The following is a 20,991-nucleotide window of genomic DNA, read 5'->3' as shown; positions in this document are numbered from 1 at the left end:
GTAGAAACCAGCGGGCGTATTCACGAGACTAAAGGTACCACCTAATGGTCGATATAGGAGAAAATATTTGAGTAGAATTCTGCAATATCTGCCGTTACCCACGACTGCAAAGAATACCAGCATGTTTCACATTCCTTGCAGATTCTGGACAGAAGTGGGAAAGCTGCATTTATGTGCTCCTGTGCCTCTTTCTTAGCCAGTGACCCCAAGTCAGACTCCAGATATGCCTTTAACAATGTCCTTAGGCAAGAAGTAAAAGCTGTTCTTCCATCCAGTTTTTCCTTTGCAGGGCAGTGTAACACCAGGCTCTGTCAGCCATGGTTATTCTAGGCTACTAATTAAAAGGCTGTTTAAATGCATATCTGCTAATTATTTTACATGGTGCCAGTGCTAGACATGTAAGAGGCTGACAATTAACATATAATCGACATATCAGTATTATATCATCATGTTTCATATTGTCAACCATAACGAGTTCAACGACACCCTTTCTCTTAGCTTAAGATTTCTCCTCATTATAGATTCCACAAAACATGTGGATAGTTACGGCCTCTGGTTTGCATGCATGTACTCTGTCATTGTGGGTGTGTTTCATCATCAGGGGTTGACACTAAGGTCTCAGAGGCACTTGCCCATCGGGCAAGTACAGGTCATGTTCAACTTGCCCAAAGGTCATGCCCACTTGCCTGAAAAGTAAATCATCATTATAAAATGATGATTATGAAATTTAGGTTTTTCGTTGCAAATTAATATTAAATCCAATCGATAACTGCCGAGTGGCTACAGTCACTTTGAAAAACAAAAAGAATGTGTAAAACTGCTAGTTGTAAAAAGGTAGCATTGTTCTTCATGAATAGTCAATAATATTTAATTAAGACGGAATGCACTTGCATGCGGAATGCAACCTGGAAGCAAACTCCACCACCTGCCCGAACGTTTTATTTACTTGCCACGGGCAGTCAGGCAACCGTTAGTGTCAACCCCTGAATGGCTTGTTTAGTTAATTAATGGGACCACAATGACCATTATGTTTTTATATTATTACAATATTAGTGTTCAATGTTTGTGTTGTGTCCTTTTTAATGGTATAATAGATGTGGAGAAGCTGAGTACTTTCAGTCAGAGGTTCCCTCTCCCTTCCATGTACAGGATTCATGTGTGGAAGGTACTGCTAGGTAAGACACACACACACACACACACACACACACACACACACACACACACACACACACACACACACACACACACACACACACACACACACACACACACACACACACACACACACAGTTATGTTTTCACACAAGCGCCACAAAGTATGCCAACCTTCTTTCATTGAGATGTATTTTTATTTAGCTTGCCTACAGTCCTTTTTTAAGCAATATTTCTAAACAAACTATTTGGCTTTGAACATATAAATAAAATATACATTTCTGTTTGCCTTTTGGGATTAGTAAACGCAAATTGCACAGGGCAGATATGACAATTAGCTTAAATTGAAATAGAAATTATTACTGACAGTGACCGGTACCAATAATAAAAAATAAATAATGCACTATGGCCAAAACAGGACATAATAATTAATAATTGTATACTTTCAAAATGTTTCAAAAACATCAGAAATGGACAGTCTACAAGCTAGTGACACGACACAATCATTACATAATGATGATCTCAATTTGATCGCAATGATTTTGTATAATCGTTAGAAAAGTTTCCATCCATCTGTATAAATGTATCTGTTGAAAAATAACAGAAATAGATGATCTACAAGCTCACAACACGTCACATCGCGATAATAAGTCCATTGCAATCATTATGTAGCAATTGTAACATGCCTGTTCAAATGCTTTTCTGTCTGCAGGCATCCTGCCACCCCACAGTGACTCTCATGCTCTGGTGGGAGCTTACAGGAAGGAACAGTACCAGGACATTCTGGAGGCCCTGGAAGTGATGAGGTTCATTAACTCCTCCATACCCACCACCCACGTCTACCTGCGCATGTTCCAACTGGAGAACATGATGCTCCCACGGCGCTCTGAGACCTTACCCCCCGTAAGGAGGTTTTTGTATATTTTTTATATATACAGTAGCTTGAGGAACCGAATAGAACATGGCGCCACCTCTCCATTGAACTCAATGGACGCGGCCGTTAAGGAGGTTTTTGGTTCTCATGTATAGCTTGAGGAACCGAATAGAACATGGCGCCACCTCTCCATTGAACTCAATGGACGCGGCCGCCATGTTCTATTTGGTTTTGAATGGTGTTCTCGGGCCTGGTTAAGACCGGATAGTATATTATTGGATTGCCATCTTATCACCCAAAATGCCTTTTAATTCCAGGCATAACTCGTACTGCTGAAACACCACTAGGCTATATAATTCTACATGGTGGGACCTTTTTGACTTTTTTTCAGGGCTGAAGAAGGTTATATCACACTGGGAAATGTGTATCTGCCTAATGTTTTGCCGATTTTTCTTTGTTTATTTAGATGTTGTAGATAATCCATATTATCCAACTTATTTTAAATTGGTTTTCTAATTTACATAGACATTGTTTGATATGAGGACTACATCAAACACACATAGAAATGTTACTGCACTGTCTTTCTCTGGTCTAATCTGTCAATGCTGTTCATCACCTCAAAAACGTAAGTTGTTTGATAGTGATTGATTTTTATTTCATTGCTGTAGCTTGTGATATCAATGGGTCGTTCTTCCGTTCCAGGATGAGGAAGATGAGGTCTTCCTGTCCATCAGCCGGGCCATGGAAGAAATTGTAGATGACCCTGTTGACTGCTATTGGCTGATAAAGTGCTTTGTCACTCAGTTCAACACCAAGTTTGGAGACTCCATACCCCATCTGGTAAGTGCCAAATTTTGCTTAAGCGTGTGAAATGTCAATGACTTTCAATGGCTAAGCCATATAGTCAAACTACGGCATCAGAGTCGTAGTCATTTTTGTGATACTCTTCAATGACCGTAGATGATTGTTATTATGTATACAATTATTTATACATTGTATCGTCATGTCTGACTAAGTCTAATTTACTTTTTAATTTAAACAAAACAGGCCCACTGTTTTCCATTAACTTTTTTTTAGACACCCACATATTTTTGGCTATATACAACTGGCGTCAAATGTGTTGTAGTCGTGAAACTTGCTCTGCACAAACATTGTGACGTAAACTTGTAAATTACATTTTAATGAATTCAAACCAGTGACGATGCGACGCATTGTGAGCTTGTAGATCGGCTATTTTCTAAATATTTGTATTCATTTTTAACTTTTGAAATGGGACATTATGCACAATGAGTACTTTTACGTTTGATATAGTATATTTTGATACCAATACTTTTGTACTTTTACTCAAAGTACATTTTTAATTCTGGACTTTCACTTGTAACAGTGTATTTCTACATTGCAGTATTGACACTTTTACTTAAGTAAAACATGTGAGTACTTTTTCCACCACTGCGTATATCACATCATGGTTCTCACCACTGTTTGTCTTTGACTTCAGCCAAAGAGCCTGGAGCACTATCTGAGCCAGGAGGAACCTCGTCTCTTGGAGCACCTGAAGAACACGGGCACATTGGCTCTGCTGCCCTATGGCCTCTGGTTCAAGCGATGCTTCGCAGGCTGCCTGCCTGAGTCCAGCCTGCAGAGGTTGGTGTGTTGCTAACAGGGGCAACCTGTTCTAGGAGTAAAACGGTTAATCAAACTTATCGATTTAATCAATAATAGAAAATATTATTAATTTATTAATAATTTTAATAATCGATTAATAACCGCTCCTTATTTTGGGCATGTCATTAAAGTCGAAACTTATTTTTTAAATAAAATACCAAAAAATTAAATTAGCCGATATATAATCTCACAACGCGTTGCATCGCGATAAGTTGTGATATTTTTTAAATATAAAAAAGAGCTTCGATTGTTCGATTAATCCAAAAAGTGATTGATAAAATAACAATTCTATCCGATTATAAGGCCAAAAACAAAAGCATGATAATATTGCAATTTAGACAGAACAAATGATAAATTATGTTGCTAAATAATGATACAATATCCAAAATACCTATAACATGTTTAAGCAGTGTCCGTCATGAGTTGGCTTACTGCCACTAAATATATATAATGTTATGTTCTGAAGTCCTGTCTTATTTAGTTGGCAGAGCTCCATAGTAGTCATGTTTTGTCAGGAACTTGCTTGGATTGGTCAGTTTAGTTGTCTCTGGTCTATGTTTCTCAGAGTGTGGGACAAGGTGACCAGCGGCTCCTGTAAGATCCTGGTGTTTGTTGCTCTGGAGATCCTGCTCAGCTACAAGATAGTGCTGTTTGGTATCAGCCGGCCAGAGGGCGCTGTGAACTTTTTGTGCAATGTAAGTGAACGAACAGCAAAACACATCATGATAACAATATTATAACAAAGAAATGCTCCTTATTTCACTGTCTTACCCATAGCCTAATCCCCTGTTACTGCATTTCTATCGTTATAACCTGTGGCCTCTCAGCTTATCTTCCCATTCATTTCCCTGGCAGATACCACAGGAAAACACGGATGCCATTGTTACCAAAGCCATCGACCTCTGGCACAAATACTGCGGTACACCCATGCATTCTGTCTAGTTTCACGGAGGTCTTGATGTCACCAACATCTGTGACCAGAGACAATGCACTCCCTGTGATGCGCCTGGACCCACCGGCCACCGGTTGCTCTGCCAGGGAAAAACCTGGAGATCTATTACGCACAACATCCTGCAGGCTTTGAAACTGGAAACTAACCAGTGTATAATAAATAAGACTATGTTGGCAGGCACTGTCTCATATTGATGGCAGTCAATTCACAGCCTTGTCCAAATTAATTCTTTGAGAGAATGTGTGATATTTGGAAAGGGGCAGGAGATGACATGCATGGACTAATGGACAGCTAATGATGCTAATGTGCATCAATAGATGTTCAAGCAAACTAATGATCTGTGTGTGAACGTCGGTGTGATGGCTGTTGGTAATAATGGGACCTGGAAGAAGATCCACATAGGAGTGAAACGGTGTGTTTATATTTCAAATAAAGACATATTTTACCCTTAGCTAGGTGTGCGGGTTCTATCTCTCAAACAATGACGGGCAACCACAAATGATTTAAAACTTCTTATGTTTTTAATACGTTTCCTTCTTTAAAGAAACTGCATACATCATAGAAGACTCACAATAAGTTAACAATCACATGCAGTTTTCCATTTTACAAAACAAACTTTAAAATGTTTAAAGTCTCACCTTTGTTGCTTTATGTACATATCTTATACTTCTGAGGGCGACATTTTTGTCTTTGTTGAAACTTCAGAAATGTACAAGCGACAGTAATATAACTGTACTTATTACTGACTCCTGTACGCGCACACGCACAATCATGACACAACAGGGCAGCCCGTTGTCCAATAACGTAGTCGAAATTGGCAATTCCTCAATGGCTGTATGCATTGTAAACAATTAACATTTGGATGAAAGGTGATAATATCATCTCCATATTTTTCCAGTGGTCCTCAACCTTTTCAGGGCACAACGCCCCCCCCCCCCAAATACTCATATTTGAACAGAGGACCCCCCACCCTGATAAGCACTTGAAATTGTAGAATTTGAGGCATTACATTTCGTTTGACTCGGTTCCACAGATAAATATTGTGAAAATAGCAGATCTACATTTTTTTATTTTATTGTTTGTTGATTACTTTTGATGCAGTACTGTTTTTTTTTCTTTTCTTTTCTTTTCTTAGGTATTAAAAAGGTCTTAAAAGTCCTTAAATTGTCACTTCACTGTCATCTGGGGAACCCCCAAAAATATCATGTGGGGACCAACAGGTTGAGAACCACTGTTTTATACTACCATGGTATTGTCTCAGTGTACAGACAATAAACTACAATGCACAAAAAAAAAGGCAAGACACTATGATTAATCTCAACCTAAGAGTTCGGCAACATGATAATGTGTCTACAGATAACTCACTGTATCAAATGCAACAACTACATTTGGCAATGGTTTGTAATCCCTGTGAACACTACTGTAGGCACAGCGACAGTGGGGTTGCAGAACTCGGTGACAAGCTAATGCTGGGACACATTCAGGGTTACAACAGTTTCCAAATGGCTTTGGTTTTTAGAGCGGGTAGCGAAGCTGTCTGAAATGTCCCAGGTGATAGAGTTCTTGAATACAGCCACCAAATGGCTAGCGACCTAAAACGGACTATCTTGATAATACTAATAAGTTGGTTACTGTGTATATGGATATGAAAAGTTTTGTTTTGAAGAGTGCATTTGGATTTGATTAGCACCATGGGATCTTTTGGCTTACAGCTGCCTTCAACCGCAAATATTTTCTCTGTCTTTTAGACTGGGAGACGAGATAACACGGGATGTTGCACATCTGTGGAATGAAATTGGAATGTGCCCAACGCAAAACTTTCTCTACATGAGAAATGGGGGAGGGGGGGGTCAAAACATGACGTAAGTCAAGAAAACCCCCTGTCTGTTCCACCAAGAACTCCAGTTCTTGATATTCCGGTTGGCATGTATTCTGTATCAGAAGTCCTGCTTGGAGTACCAAATTTAAAAAAGAAAAAGTGCAGCAAAGTAAGCATATCAACAACACCCCTTCATCATAAAAAAAATGACAAAAACAAAAAAAGTCCATAAAATCTCCACTCGGGAGAGAAGCCAGTCAAGTACATTTGTTCTCCACAGCAGTGTCTCTGTTAGAGTGCGCACTCCGCAGTCCCATTTCCTGCAGTGGTACAGTATGAGTGCACAAGGTGCACTGGACTGACTTAATGTTGTTTACTTCCAGTCATAAGTTCGGAGTCGATGCTAAAAAGTAGCAGTTCGCAGTTACAGGGGCAGCAGGTAGCAGTCCAGCACTTGAGGCTTGTGTGTGGGAGTGTAAAAAACCTTGGCCGAGGTCTGACTGAATTTATTTATGGCCGATGAAACCTGCAATGGGGATAGACGAGAGTTATTACATAATCAATAGAGCTTGTAGAGCTTTTCACCAGCCAAGCGTAAAGTAATCTATGACCAAAAAAAAGGGAATGCAAATAGAGTACCTGGTCAGATGTCGACTCGATTCGTGCACCTCCATCTCTGTGCTTTTAAATTCATTAAGTTCCTTGCGTATGGCAGCCTAAACATGACATACAGAGCCAGATATCAAAACTTAATGTAAATCCAAAAAATCTGAGTACCTGTGAATAGGTCTAAATACTGTAGAGCAGTGGTGCTCAACGTGGGGTCCAGGACTGGGGACCCACAGTTAAATGATTGATATTTAGGAAACAAATAGTCCCTTTATGGGTCTGTAACTCACAAGTGTACAAATGGAACCCGTAAGAGTCCATTGGATTCAATTTGTACACCCTCAGAGTTAAATGAACACATAGGAATTTAGGTCCTTGAAATTAAAATGTTTGAGAACCACTGCTGTAAAGTGTGTGTGTGTGTGTGTGTGTGTGTGTGTGTGTGTGTGTGTGTGTGTGTGTGTGTGGGTGTGTGTTTGTTTTACCTTATCCACTGCTGTTAGCCGTGTCCAGGGCTTGTCTGCCCGCCTATCATAGTCCTGAGCCTCAGCTACCTCCACATAATCATTGAAGCGGATCAGAATCTTTGCCTCCCTCAGCTCCTCTACAGTGGGCCTCTGGCTCAGCTAGAAGGTGAAACACACAGGAGAGCCAATGGATCCATCAAATCATCCCAGTGCTAAACCAGCTGCATGCCAGGCAACGCTCGCAGCACAGTGAGATGAGAACACAACCCACATTTGCTCCCATAAAGGTTAGCAGACCAGCGTTTCCCAACCTGTGGGGATATTGCAATTGGGCCTCCAATTTCCCAAATGATTGCCAAAACACTAAGACTTTAATCATAACAAAGGGTAAGTCATATGTTTTTTGTTAAAAGGTTAAAGCTCTATATTCTGATAGTAATCATTGCTATAGAGCGTTTGTTCAGTAACAGGAGTCTCCCTATCTTTCCAGCTCTTTAATAAACCGAAAATACATTTTCAGGTAGCTGACAAAATGTCAGCCAATCAGGAGAGAGTACCCATCAGCTTCATTTTTATAGTGTTCCAGAGCTGTCTGCTCATTTCTTTGTGTCATCACTTCCAATTGTTTAATCTGTATCATGTCTGAGTTCTCTATCCTGATTGGATAACTGGATAGCTGGAGACTCCTGCTACTGAACAAACACTCTATATCAATGTGTACTATCGAAATCACGTACCGTATCTTTAACCCATTAAAGCCGGGAAAGCATCAGTGTCATTTTAGATTTTAGATTAAAAAAAAATCTGATATTATTAAAATAAACATGCTCTGAAAGTGCCGCCCAATTGAGGAGAGGGAAGCACATAAGTACTTCTACTCTGTCTGTTAATGGCTACTGTCGATGTACTCTTGAGCCAGACACTTCTTCTGCCTAGAACAATTGTAGCCGTCTTAACCCATAACGACCGGCAAAGATTTGAGTTACAAATGTTCGCTTTAAAAATATATATATATTAAAAAATGTGCACACATTTTCACGATTTTTCAAAAATAGCAGATCTACAAGCTCATAGCGCTATGAGCTTGTATATTTGCTATTTTTGAATAGCCCAAAGAAATTAAAAAAATGACACAGATGAGTTCCCGGACTGAATGGGTTAAACTAATTTAATACCTGGTGTGAATGCATTTAGCTGTAATGAGTAACCTAGTGTGGAGCAGGGTGTAAAAACCTACTATACCCAATATAGATAATATCGTAGCTGCATATCTCCATATTTTAACGTTTTGTGTGTTTTTGTAAATGAATCCCCTACTTTGTCATACGACAGCATCACACAAAAGATCTTTAAGCTTGTTGATCTGCTACTTATGCTATTTTAGAATTTGAATCGTGACAAGTAATACCTCGATAAATTGTACTATATGTACGACTGGAAGAAAACAGCAAACAGTCTTGCCAGAGACTTTTGTTGTTTATTTTCATGTGAGCGGTGATGATTTGTGAGCTTTTAAAAAAAGCCCTTTTATTTTCTGCTGGCTGTAGTCACATTTAAGCTGCCAGCACACTTCAAAAGTCCATTTTCTGGGCTGCCGAAACCAAAGAATCTCCATGCGGATTAAATTGCTTTATACTCGATGCTGTGGAGACTTAACACTAGACCCTGCCCACTGTATATAGTGCTGGAACAGTGATTTCACCACCTGGATCTCCATTCTTTGTTTTTAATCACCCTCCAACACGCTTTAACATTTGTCTCGGAGATTTCATCATTTGTGGCAACAGATGCTTTCTTAAGTGGACAAAATGTGTGCTGTCTCTCTCTCCGTTAATTAATTTCCACCTGGTTGTGTTTGTAGTCCTTCAGAGAAGTACCTCCTAAGAAACAACCTTTCTTCAATACAGATAATTGTGTCAGCAGGAAATAAACCAAAATTAATCACCTTGAATTTCTGACTAATCACACACAAACACAATGTTGGCATTGGTGTCATCTGCGGTGATGTTTGGCTAGTTAGAAAATCTTGGGGGTGCAAGGAAGTGCCAAAAAGAACTTTGGCAAGAGAGTGCATTCATTTGATTTCACAGCAATTACACCATTTAGTTCTTACGACCAAAACTTACGGCCAAACTTAGTTTCACATAGAGTTGGTTTGCCCCTGCAGTGCAAAAGTGGCTATTGTCACAGTGTCATTTCAGAGGCTAATATACCATGAATGAATGTGGTATGGAGTCTGTGTGTGTGTGTGTGTGTGTGTGTGTGTGTGTGTGTGTGTGTGTGTGTGTGTGTGTGTGTGTGTGTGTGTGTGTGTGTGTGTGTGTGTGTGTACGCCCTCGCACACATCTATTGATTAATTCACAGGGATAATAGATCAACATTACAGAGGCAGCTGTGAGACAATACAGATATTAGCTGGTACGTTCACTTAAAGTGTAAGTGAACATGCGTGTGTATGTGCGATTGTGTGTGAGTGATGATCATCGCTCACATATATACGAGCTTGTGCCCTTGTTGCACAACCCTTGCGGTGTGATATCGTAAGAGGTATAATGGGATCACATTTTTCAAAGGGGCTGCCATCTGAGCAAGAGAGATACAGGTCCCCATGGCAACCGCCCTCGCGGCTCCAGCTGGGCTGGTGCGCTCGTTTGCCCAGATGTGCGCAACCGTTTCCCCAGTCAAAGCCTCTCCTCCAGCCACTTCCCGCGGTGCCTTACCTTTCTGGTCAGCCGCCGCTTAAGCTCCCTCTTCTCCTCTTGCTCTTCCAGTTCGTTCCGTGCTGGTGGAAGAAGAGGGAGGAGAGAGATTAATAGATTGATTGATTGATTGATTTAATACTTTATTATGAGAGATAGGGTTGAGATCACATATACCAGCAGTTGACAACCTTTTCTGGATCAGGGAGGCAGGCCCACTTAAAAATCGTAAAAGCGTTCACGGCCCTCCCAGCTGACCACTAAACAGTTAAGTGGTCAGAAGGTTGGGCATTTTCAGAATTAGCATAGTATACTTAATGTTTTACATTGTGTTTTTATAGTAATGTTATATTAACATAAAAATCGTAGTGTTTAATTGGAGACCCACTTGCAATAGAATCGATGACGTATACTCAGTTACGAGTTGGTGTCTTGCAGTGATTTTTTTATGTAGGTTGTGTGTGTGTGTGTGTGTGTGTGTGTGTGTGTGTGTGTGTGTGTGTGTGTGTGTGTGTGTGTGTGTGTGTGTGTGTGTGTGTGTGTGTGTGTGTGTGTATGCGTGTGGACCTACGTTTGAGTATGTTCCTCTGTTCCAGTTCCTCAGCGCTTGGCCGTTGGCTGAGTCGCCTGCCAACAAAACACCATACATTTCAGCATATCTAACAAGCAGCTTTTTCTGTGTTTTTGGGCACCCTTTCATCAGCACAGTGCTTGTCGGACTCTTAACCACTTAACCCATTATGACGGACGATTCAACAAATGCCTTCTCTATAGGGCTCTATGCTAGTAGTACATTGCCACGCGTTGTAAGGTTTTCGATCTGCTATTTTCTGCGAAAGCTTTCCCAACAATACGGATTCTGGGGTTTGAGTGGTTAAATCTTGCGCAGCAGCCGCCAGGCAAAGCCGCTGACGGCGCACAAGATATCATTTTTTATGAGGCCTTTACAGCCGCGGGAGCCTCAGATTTACATCCGACTGAACGGACAGTGATTCATGCGACAGTGGGAGAGAAAAGATTTAGCAAGGAGACCAAGGAAAGAGGAGCGTTGGATCAAGAGAGGGCAGAGAAGGGAACAGGATAGGAATTAGGGTGTCGCGAATGAGGAAAACAGCTGCCTCAATGAGTGAAGGAAATAAGTGAGAGTGCTCTTCTCGCTGGGGTCCACCGCATACCACACCTGTAGTTACTGCTTCTTAGACTGTAGAGTTTCGATATATTGAAACATATTATTTAGAACCAATAACTGACTTAAAGCAGCACTATGTAACTGGTGGGTCCCTGCTAAGGGCTTTACTGTATTACTTGGGGGGGGGGGGGGGCAATAGAAACCACTGTTCTATTGCTCTCTCTTCAGCGTTAATCTCATGCTCTCTCTCTCTCTCTCTCTCTCTGTATCTTGCCCTCTCTCTCAGCAGGGGTCTCAGCTTTGCTTCTCTCCTCCGTTATGAGTCATCATCCATCAGCGGCTGTCTTAAGCAGCTTGGTCTCATCTACGGTGGCCTGCGTAGGCAGGGGTGGGGCACGAGCACCAAGCTAGTACTAGTAACACACACACACACACACACACACACAAGTGTGTGTGTGTTACAGTACATGAAGGGAAGCCGTGCATGAAGGTAAAGTAGAAGGAGAACGCTTGTTTTTCGGCACGAGTGGCGCCACACGAACAAACGCACCCACACATCCCCCGTGACATGCGTTGTGTCGCCTATTTCCGGCTTCGCGGTTAGGGTCAAAAATGTAAAAAATAAATTAAAAAAATGGCATTCCATAATATGGCCATCTTAAACTGTTGACGTCCTCTAGTGATGCGCGGGTTGACCCGTAACCCGCGGGTCAACCCGCGGCGCGGGTGGGTCAAGTCAGAATTTCGGAGAAAATGATGCGGGCTGAGGGTGAGCGGGTCACGCGCTCTCACACGCAAAAAAAATAAAAATAATAACATGCTCTTGTTTTGTCTTTATTCCTAATAAGAATAAGAATAAGAATAATAACATTAAAACAGTTTGAATACACTTGGGGATTATTTTCTAACCATAATTTTACAGAATAAAAAAAAAGATCGCGGGTCGCGGGGCGGGTTGAGCCATAGATTTATATATGGGTTCGCGGGGCGGGTTGAGGTGGGTTGCGTTCCGTGGCGGGGCGGGGCGGGGCGGGTCATGAAAAAACCCGACCCGCGCATCACTAACGTCCTCACAAGTGTAGTAATACAAATGTGTGTGTGTGTGTGTGTGTCCTTTTGTGTGACTACGCATAGGGTTATTATCTCACACTGTGATGGCTCTGTGATTGGACAATATTACGAGTCCCGACGTGGACGTGCGTGTATGTGTGTGTGAGTCTCACCTTGTGAGCTTAGTGCCTATCTGCTGGCGGAACTCCAGCCTCTCCTGGTCTGTCAGCATGGGCAGGATGTTCTTGTCCTCCAACTCCCTCAACGACGGACGGTTACCGATCTTGATGGCCAAGGAGTCCTTTCTCAAAACCTTCATGGCCAGTGTGCCTGCAGCACGGGACCACACAGACAGGGAAAATCAATCATGCTAGGCCATAACCCAGTGGGGCTCTCAAACTTTTTCACGTCAAGGACCCCCCAAAATGTATATGTTATTTGGCCGCGAAAATAGCAGATGTGCAAGCCTGCAGCACGCACTGTGAGCTTGTATATCTGCTATTTTTGAATAGCCAACGTATAAAATATGGATAAAGTGGTTATAATGATGGTGATACTATGTATTAACAAATTTGGGACCCCCTGGAACCCCCCCCCCCCCCCGAAGGACCCCTGACCCCACTTTGAGAACCACTGCCATAACCCACATTGTCGAGTCAGTTCAGCCGATCCAGGACGTTTGCGAGAGCATCAGTCAAAATCTAGTGTTAATTTAACTTCAAAGAGTGTACAAATGGAATGGAATGGACCCGTAAGGGACCTTTTCGGTTTTATTTGTGCAATCTTAAATAAACACTGGAGATTTAACTGTGCAGTGATTACTTCCCCAGCCCTCTTCTCTCTCATTTTTATAAGCGGGCGGATAAAGAGCTGAGACTGCATAAATAGTTCATACACATAATGGCGCTGGGATCAATAATTCACAACTCTCATTATGAACCACAGCCCTGAGTGTTTCTCTGGCCCAAGTGAATTTTTGCGTGAACACCTACAGTACATGTGCAAATTAACTCCTTAAACCCTATATCAGTGGTTCTCAATGTGGGGTCCGGGGACCCCCATGGGTCCTTGATGGGGTTCCACGGGGTCCCTAGCAAAATGAATGCATAGTTTAACCACCCTATTTACATTAGCCATATGAAAATAGCCAATATACACGCTCACAACGCTTCTGCTATTTTCCAAACAATCTTGAAGAAAAAAAAAGTTTTTTGAAACATTTTAAACACAAATCTTGTATGGGGGTCACTGGCACAAAATAACTTTAGATAACTTTAGAAGTTTGAGAACCACTGCCCTTTATACTTGACCAGGGTCCATTAAAACCGGGAAAGAATCTGTGTCACTTTAGATTTTAACCACTTTAACCATTATTTTATACTTTGGCTATTCAAAAAATAGCAAATCTACAAGCTGAAGTGACGCGCTATGAGCGTGTACATCTGATATTCTTGAAAAATCGTGAAAATGTGTGCAAATCTTTGAATATATATATTTTTTAAAGCGAACATTTTTACTCAAATCTTTGCTTCTGGGGGACCCTGGAACAAGATATTTTTTAGATGGGGATCGGCACCACTGATACAGCATCATACGTTTTTCAGAAGACTGTTAGGATTTAGAAGACATTTTTGTAGAATCGGGCTCAGATCTTAATGGGTTTAACTTTGTCGGGCCGTTTGCATGCTGAATAAACTCAAACTACAAGCTGAAACACGCACTCCATCGCTGAGCACAGCGGACAGACAGACGGATACATACTTGTAAACATCGAAACGTCCTCCTCATCGTCTTCCTCCTCGTCCTCCTCTTCTTCGTCATCCTCATCATCGTCATCTTCCTCATCCTCCTCTTCGTCATCGTCCTTGTACATGCCGGGCATGTCCTCGTAGTCCGCCTCGCCGGGGTGGTTCTCCTTGTCATCGTTGCATTCGATCATCACCGCGGGAACGGAGTGCATCATGGAGCTGGTTGGTGACAAGAGGGTAAAGGTCTCAATTAATTTTTCTCAATGCAAGTGGGTGGGTTTTTGACGAACTTTAGACTTGATTTTCTTACCTTAATACACATGGTCATAAATACTATATATTTCCAGTCGCTAGTTTAAAGTCTTCTTTCAATCATCATGATATGCATTTTGGTAAATGATGGTCCCATTTATTTTAAAATTGACGATAAAGTAGGGTATGCACTAGGCGGGGCGGGATGATTTGATTGACAAGCTACACAACCAATAGCATTCATTCCCCGCCCCCGTTCTTGCTTGACAAACTACCTAACCAATAGCATTCATTTCCGGTTGCATTAGCTATGACGCGACATGACGCGATAAAGAAAGGTGGCGGATTTGAAATTCCTGAACAATCGGTTTCATTTACGGTCTGTAGAAACCAATGGCGTCGCTTTGTCCATTCATTTTTACAGTCTATGGATGAAAACCTAAAACAGCGCCATTCTCAGGATGGATATTGCAAGTGGCCCCCAAACAATTGGCAAAACAGTAAGATTTTATTGAAAATATAACATTAATATGAGAAAGAAAATACATTTGTTCTTTAAAAACTTGAAAAAGAAATGTCATAGTGACACCAATAGACCCCTTAACAGACGACGTCACACTGATAAGAACCAGTATGCGTGCAACCAGTATGCTCTTAATGAAACCCATTCTATCAGGTCTCGCTAGGACGCGCCTCACTAGCCAACACACAAGAGGGGGTTGGGGTGTGCTGAAACCAGCGCACCCCGAAACAACAGGTTGAGAATTGATTGCGTGAAACAATCACCTGTGCGTCCAGTCTCAATGTTAGTAAACAAATAATTGGTCTATACATAACACTTTAAGTATACATTAAAATAAACATGCTCTGAAAATGCACATGGACATAGAATGCCATACATTGGGGTTCTTGACATGAACATTTTTTTGAACCACTACTTCATAGTAAACCCTGTAAGCAACACAGCTGCCATTTATAATGGATGTTTATTTAGGTGTGTCAGTGCGCATTGTCAATACCGTTGACTAGTAACTGTCTATGCTTGCACATTGGCACACCCATGCTCTGGGCACATGTCAATCTAACACACCCCACCCATCATTAATGTATTAATGTATTAATGTTCTGCTTATTAGCCTGCCATGTCTTTAATCTACTGTAGTTTTTAACTTGACAAAATGATTGAAACAGCCTAGGGCTGAAGAACCTTAAGGCGAAGCATGCATGGGCTAAATGGTTTGTTTTGTTTCGATTATTTTCTATTTTTTCAGGTCAGCAGCAGGTATGAAAGGTTTCTTTGTCCAATCAGAAGTGCCTGCATTGTGCATTCAAGGACATTTAGATATTGTTTGCAATGCATGTACATTCCATAGAAGACATAGGCTATTTCTTCCCACACTATATATCAGATCTTCTCACAGTGGAGACCTTTGTTAATCCCATATGGGCAAATTAAGTTTCAGCTCCACCCAGCTGATGGCTGCTCGGATGGTCATGATGAGCACTTGGAGAGAGCTGTTAAGGGTTAAGTGTCTTGCTCAGGGGCACTTCGACACATTGCCACGGAGGCGGGAGGCTGACCTGGTGACCCTCTGATTACCGGACGGCCTCTCTACCCACTCAGCTACGGCCGCCCAAATCTGAACAATGGGGTTTAGGTGCAAAAATCGGTCAAGTTTCTCTTTAAGAATGTTTCTTTCACAGTACAACAATGGACAAGATGCACAGGAGTTAAGCCTCATAGGCCCTTTCTCTGACACCCGCCAAGGCTGCACAAAGAACTGAGTAGGTTGTCAAAAGGCAAAAAATCACTTTGCCTGGAGCTGCCAGAGCTGACTGGCAGGAAATTAACTCACCGGGAGACAACCAATCAGAGTGATGGATGTAGAGGTGTGGGGGGGGCGAGGGGGCATCTGACACACATCCATTCATCAGCGATCATGGGTCAATAACGTAGCGTTTCCCATGTGTGCAGCACATCTGAGGGCACATGACGTGTGTGTTTGTGTGTGTGCGTGTGTGTGTGCGTGCGTGCGTGTGTGGCTGATTGCGCTGTGCCTATTCAGTGACAGTAGCTCTCTACATGAATTTCAGCCGTGACCTTGGGAGCAGCTAACAATAGATCCAAGACCAGACGTGCGAGCATACAGCCAGAACTACAACAGCTCTGACATCAGTCTGTATTCAGGTACTGTACACCCCCCAGGATACAAGATCCTGGGGGACCCATTCTTAAAGATTATTTTAGGGCATTTGTAACTTATTTGATCGTAGAGCGGAATTAAATCAGAAGGATGGGACAGAGAGGACACCGATGTTGCATACGATTTGAATCTTAGACGTCTTAACCACTTACACCCTATATTCTTAATTATCCAGGGCCCCCCAGGAGTCTCTCTCTGTTTTCTCTGTATACCAAATCTCTTTGCCGAAAATTGCCGATCTATCAACTCACAACGTTGCAACTGTGGGCTTGTAGATCTGCAATTTTTTGCTGAATGTTCACCCCACAGACGGGACAGTAGGTTTCATGTTGTTCACCATGTTCTCCAATTATTATCCATGATCCATTATTACGCTAGTTCAGGTGATCCGGCCGGTCGCGCATAGTACCTCCACATGCCAGTTTGTTCCTCCTCACCTCTCAAACCTCTGCATGGTGAGGGCCAAGGTCTTGTTGAGCTCTTCGATGATGCGACTGGGGGGATGCATGGCAATGGGCAGGGTTCCATACTGCATGGAGTGGCCGCCCAGTGCCGCGTGGCCCGGAGGCTTCTGGTATGTGAGCGTGGAGGAGGAGGTCTCCATGCCCCCCGAAGGCACGCAGATCATCAGCTTCTTGGGAGGTAGAGGCGGGGACAGCTTCGACGACATGCACGGTAGCTTCACCGGGGCGCCGTCTGCACCGCGGAAGGAGATCATGAGGATGACGCTTAACCCATTTAGACCGGGAAAGCATCTGACTGTCATTTTTAGATTTCTTTGGCTATTCAAAAATAGCAGATATACAAGCTTTTAGTGCGCCACCGGGTCACCTTTCTTTTTTTTTAAATAGCAGATCTACAAGCTCATAGGCTATGAGCTTGTAGATCTGCTATTTTTTTTTAAATGGTGAAAATGCGTGCAAATCTTTGAATATATATTTATTAAACATTTGTAAAGTATTTTGTTCCAGCGATCCCCAGAAGCAAAGATTTGAGTTACAAATGTTTGCTTGAAAACATATATATTCAAAGATTTGCAAAAATGTTTTTCGATTTTTCAAATAAATAAGATCTACAAGCTATGAGCATGAATATCTGCTATTATTGAATAGCCAAAGAAATCTTACAATGACAGATGTGTTCCCATATTGAATAGGTTAAACGTGTGTTTGTGCAAACATGAAAAAAAGACATGCACAATATCCCAAAGTCCACTAAAATACCAGCAGAGAGATCTGCATACCAAATGACTCCCATTAAGAGCATTTCAGCTTCAGCTTCTTGCAAAGACTCAAACACGAGTAGGGGTGCAAGAGTTAAAGGTAGGGTAAGTGATATTTTTGGGTTAAAACAAAAAAGTATTTTGTTAAAGGTTAAAGCACTGAATGATAGTAATCATTGTTATAGAGTGTTTGTTCAATAACAGGAGTCTCCCCGTCTCTCCAGCTCTTTAATAAACAGAAAATACATTTTCCGGTAGGTGTCAAAATCTCAGCCAATCAGGAGAAAGTACCCATTTTTAAGCTTCATTTTTATTGTGTTCCAGTTCCAATTTTGCCTGCTCATTTCTTAGTGTCATCACTTCCAATTTCACTTGTTTAATCTATATCTTGATTGAGTTCTCTATCCTGATTGGATAAAATTGGAAATGAAACTGAAACTGAAACGAAAATGCATTTTCTGTTTTATAAAGAGCTGGAGAGACAAGGAGACTCCTTTTACTGAACAAACACTCTATAGCAATGAGTACTATAAGAATATAGAGCTATTTAACACTTATTTTAACCAAAGAAAATCACTTACCCTACCTTTAATCAAACTAATCAAAGTAATTGATTAGAAAAAAATATCTATTTTAATAAAATAATCGACTTGGGGGGTAAATTAAAGTGTACATCTGCCATTTTTGCAATTTTGCACAACACTGATGTATAACAAAGTATATAAAGTGGTCAACTATTTGATTTAGTCCATTATTTAAAATAAACATTAGATAGTTGCAGTCGTAAACATGAGAATAATACATGCGTATGTATGCATCTACTGTATGTAAAGATGAACACTCACACACACCTGCGATGAGGTTGGGCAGCCGGCTGAACGGTTTGGGCGGCGGCGCAGGGGGCTGTTTGTGGGGAGCAGGTCTGGAAAGCGTCGACTCAGCTACATCACCCAGATACACAGTGGACTTCTTAGTGGGAGGCCCCTGGCTGGACTTCTGGCTGTGGTCCTGACATGCACCCTCAGCTGCCATCTGGAACTCTGGACCTGTACCATGGGGAGATTAAAAAAACAACCAATCGGAGGTCAATCGGAATGCGTTGAGGTTAAGAAAATACAAGCCAATCGGTGAGCGCACTGCATGGCCGCGGCCTACCGATGCCTGTCGCTCCTTCCATAAGCTCAGCTCCTTCCGGTTCTGAAAGGCCAGAGCCGAGGATAGGCGAACGACCATTCTCCAAGTTCAACTCCTCTCTCATCGCTGGACAGGAGCCATCTACACATGAGGGAGAGAGATTAGAGTGATTAGACAGAAGGGAGGGAATCAAATATACAGCCAAAGCAAATAGGGACAGTCAAATCAGGACAAGTTACATAACTTATTATAGCTTACAGTATATCAGTGGTTCTCAAACTTTTTTAATTTCAAGGACCCTAGTTTGGTATGCATTAGGCCACAAACCCCCATAACTCATTTGAGTGTACAAATATAACCAAGTTCATTTGGTTCCATTTGTGCTCTCTTAGTTGTAGACCTGTAACGGTCCATTTGGTTCCTAACTATTAATCATTTAGCTGGGGGTGTTATGCTATGGACACGCAGATTAAGTTTAATTAGTCTCTGGACCCCCATTTCAAATGATTCTGTCCTAGAGACCCACATGAAAAGATGTTTTCATTTTCCATTTAATTGTCTGTAATTGTACACTCATACTGATATAATAATGTAATAATTTCAAGTGAATTGAACTGTAGAGGAATTCATTTGGCTGGGGACCCCTTGGATCACTGTCAAGGACCCTTTGGGATGCCAGATGCCCCTTGGAATACCAAGAAAGCAAAAATGTGAAAGAAAAAGTGGGTCATCATGATGATACATTCTCACAGGGTCACAGGCAAACGATCAAATAGATAGAGATATGTGTATTATGTTGTGACTACATGGATAGGGTGACATTGGAGTCCCAACTAGCAGAAAAAAAGTTGAGAAGCACTGACAAGCAAACGGTACACTTTGAATGTTCCCCCCAGTCCTCCTCTGTTTCTCACCTTTGTCATAAACCTCCTTCAGCAGTCCTTTTTTGATCAGATCCTCTCTGCTCTGACGAGTGGACATCTTCCTCTCCAGCACTGCGGGAACAGACAGAGAACAGATCATGTAAAACAAAACAAGACTATTTACAAGCAGTGTAACTATGTACATTTACTCACTTAAGTAACATTTGTAGGTATTTTTTACTTTACTGGAGTATTTCCAATTTTTTGTACTTTTACTTCTACTCCACTACATCTCTCAGGCAAAGATTATACTTTTACTCCACTATAATTATTTGAAAACTTTAGTTACTAGTTACTTCGTAGATTTTGATTATTATTACAAAACATACATTAACCACTTCAGCCCTATATACTTTTCGGCCATTTGAAAATAGCCGATCTTCAAGCTCACAATGCGTCGCGATGCGACGCATTGTGAGCATGTAGATCTGCTATTTTCAAAAGATTTTTTATACATTTTTAGACTTAAAAGATTATGAAATGGGACATTCTGCATAATGGGTACTTTCTACTTAACGGACAGACAAACCAACTGACTGACATGGCCGTCCTTAGAGCCCCACTGCTATCTATCAAGAGCAAGTTACAAGGTGTGCAGTTCATGAACAAAGCTGCACAAAATCACAAAACGGTGTTCAGTTTGTGAACACAATCATTAACTTTAGAGTCGTTTTATTCTCGGCTATAGTGAGTTACACCAGGCTTCTGTTTGTGACATTTGTGACAGCCTCAGTATGATTGGTCCACTTTTGTGGGGACACACAGACAATTACTGTTCCGCCGTGCCTTCCAGCCATGTGATAAACAAAACAAAAAAACACAGCAGCCCACTTGTTTACCACCAGGCAGGAAATTCTTAAGACAGTTCTACTGTAAGTGTTGGGGAATGTGTCACATCCAGTTGACAAAACCACAGTTTGTTTGGGCTCATGGTCTCTCTCACTGCAGCTGCTCGCTAGCTACTGATCATCTTGTGGCTAAAAGAACCAAGCTACACACGCAAGCTGAATTACCATGACTGGATGTCTGTCTGGGCAGTGGTGGAAGGTAACTAAGTACAATTACTCTAAGATTACTGTAAAATCAAGTACA

The 20,991-nt window shown here is 41.6% G+C and overlaps 2 protein-coding genes across 6 annotated transcripts in view; one reads left to right on the top strand and one right to left on the bottom strand.

Moving 5' to 3' along the window:
- tbc1d7 (TBC1 domain family, member 7) overlaps window positions 1-5,094 on the top strand; it is a 7,112-nt gene extending 2,018 nt beyond the window's left edge. For both annotated transcript variants that reach the window (XM_084066638.1, XM_084066639.1), the window contains exons 3-8: window positions 1,095-1,175; window positions 1,865-2,055; window positions 2,729-2,866; window positions 3,525-3,670; window positions 4,257-4,386; window positions 4,547-5,094. In XM_084066638.1, coding sequence (XP_083922764.1) covers window positions 1,095-1,175; window positions 1,865-2,055; window positions 2,729-2,866; window positions 3,525-3,670; window positions 4,257-4,386; window positions 4,547-4,633 — 773 coding nt within the window. In that variant the 3' untranslated portion in view covers window positions 4,634-5,094. The remainder of the gene's footprint in view (window positions 1-1,094; window positions 1,176-1,864; window positions 2,056-2,728; window positions 2,867-3,524; window positions 3,671-4,256; window positions 4,387-4,546) is intronic.
- A 524-nt stretch (window positions 5,095-5,618) lies between these two features.
- The window catches only part of phactr1 (phosphatase and actin regulator 1), a 40,146-nt gene continuing 24,773 nt past the window's right edge, over window positions 5,619-20,991 (bottom strand). For 2 of the 4 annotated variants that reach the window (XM_084067728.1, XM_084067726.1), the window contains exons 3-13: window positions 19,891-19,971; window positions 18,998-19,117; window positions 18,688-18,888; window positions 17,058-17,316; window positions 14,178-14,383; window positions 12,590-12,746; window positions 10,809-10,864; window positions 10,259-10,320; window positions 7,557-7,697; window positions 7,102-7,178; window positions 5,619-6,988 (exon numbers count right to left, since the gene is read on the bottom strand). In XM_084067728.1, coding sequence (XP_083923854.1) covers window positions 6,973-6,988; window positions 7,102-7,178; window positions 7,557-7,697; window positions 10,259-10,320; window positions 10,809-10,864; window positions 12,590-12,746; window positions 14,178-14,383; window positions 17,058-17,316; window positions 18,688-18,888; window positions 18,998-19,117; window positions 19,891-19,971 — 1,376 coding nt within the window. In that variant the 3' untranslated portion in view covers window positions 5,619-6,972. The remainder of the gene's footprint in view (window positions 6,989-7,101; window positions 7,179-7,556; window positions 7,698-10,258; window positions 10,321-10,808; window positions 10,865-12,589; window positions 12,747-14,177; window positions 14,384-17,057; window positions 17,317-18,687; window positions 18,889-18,997; window positions 19,118-19,890; window positions 19,972-20,991) is intronic. The other 2 variants (XM_084067729.1, XM_084067727.1) reach the window with 1 other exon arrangement.

The sequence above is a fragment of the Gymnoscopelus microlampas genome (assembly GCF_963454915.1).
Source record: "Gymnoscopelus microlampas genome assembly, chromosome: 9".
In the NCBI taxonomy this organism is placed as follows: Eukaryota; Metazoa; Chordata; class Actinopteri; order Myctophiformes; family Myctophidae; genus Gymnoscopelus; species Gymnoscopelus microlampas.
The sequence above is the reverse complement of the archived record's forward strand: the minus strand, read 5'-3'. Positions and strand labels throughout refer to the sequence as shown.